Genomic DNA, 6,684 nt, shown 5'->3' with positions numbered 1-6,684 from the left:
TTATATCTTTCCGAATTTTTAATCCATGCAATAATTTATCACACAACTCTGGGTCTTAAAGAGATAGTAAGCTACCTTGTACAGATTGATGTGGAGAAGATATGGCATACATGATTTTGGGTCGTCCCTAATGCTACACTCTACTTCCTATCTCTGTAACTATGACAGTCCTTCTAAGCGAACACCTCCTCAAGTTAAAAACATTCAACAAATCAAATTAATTCTAATTAATTAATTCAGCTCTTGTAGTAGTGTTTCTGAATAACGCTGAGGACCATAAATTCAAATTCAGGCTTGCACAACTTCTTCCTAGGTTTGAAGACAAGGTACATTACAGGTACATTATATTCAAAAGGAAAAGGGGAAACCAGTTACCCTGTTAAACAGCATTCACTGGGGACGCTTGCGAAAGTGACTGCACTGAAGGTTCATACAGACAGATTTTATATCATTAACCAGAGAATGAAGTAGACAGACATAGCAATTAATTGTACCTAATGGTATTATACACATAAGGTTAAGTATGATAGCAGTCACACATGAGTGGAGTAATAGGAAGTTAATTATTGCAAAACCTTGATCACAGGCATTCAGTGCTTATAATTTTATTCAAAGTATGCTTTGCTTGTTCTGATACTCCTTCAGGCAATAATATGGGTTGTCAGATTCAGTTTTTTAAGGTAAAGGTGTGAAGGATATATGCTAATTTATACATGTTCATTGAGCATATTTCATCCTAATTGTTTTTTAAGAATGAGATTTTACTACAAAGCACTTGTTCTCCTTCTGGTTTTAGTAAGCTTTTAAATAGATACAAATGTACACCATGCTCTGTTGCCAATAATGACTGTTCTCTTCTTGCAAATGTAAGGAATGAAATACAGTTGTCCCACCATCTACATTACATTTAATTTATTCACCAATCCAAACTTGTATATAGCTTCTGATTCTTGCAGTATGAATGAGGACCTAAGAAATGTGGGGACAGGATTAAAGTATTGCTCCTGACAGTTTCCTAAAAGTGAAAGAAGTCCTAAAAGTAAAAGTCCTTGTTTGGTTAGTTTTTTAAATCTCCTACGTTTCTGCATCATTCTTTGGTTCATTTATAACCTATTAATTTTAATATTTGAAAATGTGATTTCTAGTTTTAGGATTGTTGTTTTACCTTTTGTCTTCAGGTGGTCTGGACTGGGAGCCTACATTTTATTATCTACGTAGATCAGAATGAGATTAATATTAAAGGGATATCAAATTCTTAAATAGCCATAGAACTTGTAAAAGAGGCAGAGCCACAGAAGTGACCACTGTATAGGAATAATTGGAGTGATAAAAAGTTTACCTGACTACATATCAGCATTATTGCTGTATTTATTATCCTGATTTTCATTAACAGAATATTGCATTACTTTTAAGGTTCTGTAATTGACTACTACTAAAAAACAAACAAATGAAAAACCATCCTCACAGTCCTTCACTTTTGCAATTTTAGTGCCATTAGCTCTTAGTCCTAAACTAGAATAGAGTATTCACATAGGGAAGGAAGAATCTGATGTTTTTTTCTTTCTGGTTAGATCGTTACACTTGATAGTTAAAGAAACAAAGAGCCAGTCAGTTTTGTAGTATTTTGTAAAATAGTAACTGTCACTGCCAGAGAATTATGACAACTCACATTAAATATTTGGGTTGGACTTCATGTGGTGACATTTCACTGCAAACTTAGAGAGCACCGAGAGCATCTGCTTAACTTCCAAAACGTGTGTTAGCTCTTCCACTTTTTCTGTGCAAGTTTTACAAGGTTTCCACCTCTACCAATGTGTGTGTGACACATAAAATGGAAAAAAAAGTACAGTTGCAGTAAATATAAGTAAGATTTTGTAGTAGCTTTGACAATTTGTGTCAATTGCCTCATGCCCATGCCAAGTTCTGTGTGGCAAGGTTTTTGGGGGTTGTATTTTGCGTGATTCAGTAATCTCAACTGGTGTAACCACACCTGGGGAGGGCAATTAATTGATATAAAATAATGATAAAAAAGTTCTGTATTTTTTTGGTTGTTCTAAAGACTAGTTAAAAACACATTAAAAATGAAGAAAATGTTTTTTCTTCCAGGTGGGAGATGAAAGAAGATGCAGATCTTGAAGATGAGGAGAACATTATGGTGGAACGCTTAAGAAGTGTTTATTTGACACAAAGGACTCCTATCGCAGAGAATAAAGAACAATTACCTTGACAGATTTCGGGTAGCGCCTTTCTTCTGGACTCAACAAGATTAATTTAATGTAACTCACAGGTCTAGAAAGCTCAAAAATATGTATCTTGAGTGGGAGTTCTAAACTAAAGAGTGTTCCCCTCTTATTGTCTGGTCACCCTGTCCCAGAAGCAATTGTTCACACATGCATAATGTGAGGAATGGTATGGGAAAATGTCAGTGTCACAAAACAAGGAGGTTGCATCTCAGTACTGCACAGGCATAAACTGGAATGAAAAACTAAGAATTGTTTCAAAAATATAAAACTCATTCTGAAATAATGAAGTTTTAGATACAGGCTAAGAAAATGCTCCTGGTTTCCATCCACCTGACTCTTTGGTTCCATTCACCGACTTTGGAGCTGGAGTCAGCCTGCCCCCAGTTTGTGTCACTCAAGGGCCTTTTCTCTCCTTTGGTGCTTGTTTATTAAATCACCCAAAATACAAGAGAAGGGACAGATATAGACCATACACCTACATGCTTTATAAGTTGCTCCAGGATGGGTATGCTTGGCCATTATTTCCAATCAAAAATGCATCAGCATTACTGCCCTCACAAATCCTTACTTAACATCCAGTGTACTTTATGGCCTAAAAAACACATGACAGAGAAACTTTAGAAGTTTTGAGAAGCATCTTTTTATTTAAAAGAAGCATTTACAGTCAATGCTCAGAGGATTATCTTATCAGTGAATTGAAAAAAATAATAAGTAATTTAATTTTTTATAGTAAAAATTCATATTCAAAGTAACCCTGGTTTGATATTCAAAATTTTCTGAATATAAAATATTTTTCTGAATACTAAATATTTTCCTTACACACTGGTTAAAATCAACATTTTTTATACAGGAGGTATGGTTAGTACCTTTTTAGCTCTACAGAAATAATCCATAATTTTTTCTGTAAGTTTCTTTCATTAGAGGTCCACTGTCTTTTCTTCCTGATGTAGGATTCTGGCAGGATCTTGCTAAGGGTGCAATCTGAGCAGAGTTATTCGTGTTCCCAGCACATCTTCACTCAGATGCTATTATGGACATAAGTTAGATTACTTCAATATGAAGGCATGCTTTTTTCCCTAAAGGCTCCAGCAGCATCATAGGTAACCATATTACAAATGCTGATTTAGGGTCTTATCTGAAATGCAGGTTTTTCTCCTCTTAATTGCTCTTTTTTTCTTTTCATATAAAGAATCATACCATTTAAAATGAAAATGTGGACAATTGCATCTTACAAATCTCCAAAGATCTTGTTACAACACTGCAACACAAAAGGGCTGTGAGGCACTAGAGCTTAAAAGATGCTCAAAATATTAATTAAAGCATAAAGTAGACATTTTCCTCTGCTGCCAGTGTAGTAATTTCAGATCATAAAGGAAGTGATGAAGTGTAGAAACCATTTATCTTTGCTTTGTATTTCACCTTTGAAGATTAGTGGTGGACTTCAGATTTAAAACATGTCTACAGGGATCTTCCATGATGGCAGGTTTGGTATTCTGAAAAATGAGGCACACATATTCCAAGCCATACAAATAAAGTGTTAGTGTACATAGAAACTGGAGATCAGGATATTCTCTTCTATTTTATCAAAATCTATTGTACATAATCAACTTTTTGCATAGTCACATAAAGTGCCTATGCAGTGAAACTGATGGAAATGCTTCTTGTGAAAATGCTCCCCTTCTGGGAAATACCTACTGTGAAGAGGATAAACTTTGCAAGTGAGTAAGCTAACTGAAAATAAAATCCTTCACTTGCACTTCTGTGGAAATATCCATGCAGTCACTTCCCTGGGCCTGCTGGCCACAGTATTTCTGATAAAGGCCAAGACACCATTGGCCTTCTCAGCTACCTGGGCAGACCCTGGCTTATGTTCAGCTCGTTGTTGACCAGCAACTTTTCTGCTGTGCCACTTTCCAGTCACTCTGCCCAACACCTGTGGCACTGATTTGGGTTGCTGTGACCCAAGAACAGGGTGTTGATCATCATTGCACTGGCCTCAGTCTACTGATTCTTTGTCCAGATCCTTTGTAAATCCTTCCAGCTCTTCAACAAGTCAACACTTTGGTGTCATCTGCAAACTGACAGTGCTGACTGAGGATGCCCTCTAGTCCCTGGTCCAAATAATTGATAAAGATATTAAATAGGATTGTCTCCAGTACTGAGTCTTGGGGAATTCCACTTATGGCTGGCCAATGACTAACATGCATAAGAACATAACAACATAAAAGTTGAACCTTTGCACAGTATTTTATTTGGATGTTTTTCTCATCCAAACCTATACATGTATCTTTTAGGGTATCTGAGTGCAAGCAAATGTGTATTTCAAATTTACTTGACCCACAGTCCTTACTGAGAAATATCAGGGCTTGGTCTTGCTGGCAATGTAACCATTCCAAGTAACCTTTAAGGTATAAAAGAGACATCATCTTGGCAATATTACTTAATGCTGAATACACACTTCTACAACATTCATATTTGTTCAATAAAATTACAGTAATAGTAACAATTGTACTACTAAGATTGCTAAGTAACATGCCATTAATTTATCAAGATTGCTTGCTTTAAACTTAAACACTTAATTGAAAATCAAAAGAGCTGACAATTTTTCCATTGCATAGATGTATTCCATAGATGCTTTTGTGTAAAATTAGGAATATAACTGTAAGACTGCTGCTTTCTTTGGCTTTTCTTCATAAAACAATAGTTCTATATTTAAAAAGTTCTGCTGATTCTAAAATTGATTTAAGATTAAATTAATTTTTAAGAATGATATGATGTCCTGGGTCTTTGACACTACCTATTGATCCAGTCTCACAAAAATGTTTAGCTAAATAAATGAAAGCATCAGGCATCAGATTTGTTGGCTACACTATGGGCCCGAAGTTTCATGACCACCGCAATCTGATCATGTTAATTCCTTCTGGAAGGTGGTCAAAAATAAGAACTAAAGTCTGTTGTGTACAACAGACCTTTCTGAGTGGGCAAGAGCTGGCCTCACTGGCTTAACTGAATTAGCTCAAAAGAAAGTTAATGTATTTATAGAAATTAATTGGATCAGATAGCACAAACTAGGTTAACTATACATTATCATTAATGCTCACACCTAATTATCATTTAACAATTTAATATACTTAGCTCCTTTTACAAAACAGGCTTCAATGGGAGACTTCATGGCATGGAATATCTCTAATTAGGTTTGTTTAATGTCCCCTTCAGAATGCTCCAAATCTTAACATCTTTCATCTTTTGAAAGGTAATTAATAAAATTAGAAGCAGAGCAAAGTTGAAATTGCATTAATAATAATGCAACTCAGAGAGAAGAAAGAGAGATATTTTGGGAACAGATTAACATTTAGACACAGCCCTGTTTTCTAGTGACTGCTGTCCTGACAGACTCTCATAGGCCATGATTTATTCTAGGAGAGGGAATTTGATGTGCATCTATGCTATTTGCTCAGGAAATATGTGCAATGGCAAATGGATGGATGTTCTCTAATTCACCTCAACATCATCACAGCAGTGCATGGTAGGCATGAGGCTGGCTCCAGTTAGCTTCTGCTGGTAGAATTATTCCATTTTCCTCTCAGCTGGAACGTCTTCACAAAGTCCTAGTGAGTCTTATGTACAGTAAAACATCAATTATATGCTGATATAAAATTATTTTATGGTGCTCCCTAAAAATACATGCAATCATTTCTAGTTACAAACAGTACTCACACTCCCAAGGCAACAGTTGAAGGATGGAGGAATCAGATCCATTGCCCAATTAGACATGAAATGAGATAATAATTTGATGGCAACAGAGAGATTTCTAAGTGACTAGATAGATCTTGGTGAGGTTCTTGTTGGAGGAAAAACACTTTTCTGTAGTAATTTTCCATGGTGTAAACAGTGTTACGCATGGAAACAGAATCTCTAAAACTATTCTAAGTGTAATGAGTGAGCTTGCTTTATCCTCTACCTTTGGACTCCAGCACTTGAAATGCAGACTAAACATTGCTAGGAAGGCAGTACAAGAAAAGCATGCAGGGTCTTGAGCCGGTGGGGCTTGAGGCCTTGTAATACCCATCAGTAAAATGATGGAGGAACCAGATTATTCCTCTTCAGCAGCATCATTTGAGAATAGACTGTTACCAATTATTGCAGCAAGTGAAATGATACAGTGCTGACCAAAAAACACTCTAAAATCTAAGGACTCATGCAAAGAAGTAAAAATAAATCCAAATACTTTTTTTTTCCTGAAGTGATTCTGTCTCAGGAAGAACTAGCAATGACCAAATATTAATGAGTAAAGTGCTCTTCTGAATTAAGACTGTATCTCTAAATTTAATAGACAACTATCCCTAAGCTGACAAGAAGACACTGAAATCATGGCTGGTACAAATTTCACTACTGGAGGAAGACCTTTGTATCCAGGACAACTTCAGTAGTTTGCAAGCTC

The 6,684-nt window shown here is 35.9% G+C and overlaps 1 protein-coding gene across 7 annotated transcripts in view; it reads left to right on the top strand.

The window, feature by feature from the left end:
• Positions 1–2,234, top strand: part of KIAA0825 (KIAA0825 ortholog) — a 237,522-nt gene extending 235,288 nt beyond the window's left edge. For all 7 annotated transcript variants that reach the window (XM_015652513.3, XM_015652514.3, XM_015652516.2 and 4 more), the window contains one exon: positions 2,107–2,234. In XM_015652513.3, coding sequence (XP_015507999.1) covers positions 2,107–2,227 — 121 coding nt within the window. In that variant the 3' untranslated portion in view covers positions 2,228–2,234. The remainder of the gene's footprint in view (positions 1–2,106) is intronic.
• The last annotated feature ends 4,450 nt before the right edge of the window (positions 2,235–6,684 follow it).

This window comes from Parus major, chromosome Z (genome assembly GCF_001522545.3).
Source record: "Parus major isolate Abel chromosome Z, Parus_major1.1, whole genome shotgun sequence".
Lineage (NCBI taxonomy): Eukaryota > Metazoa > Chordata > Aves > Passeriformes > Paridae > Parus > Parus major.
Note: the sequence above shows the minus strand (reverse complement) of the source record. Positions and strands in the feature narration are given on the sequence as shown.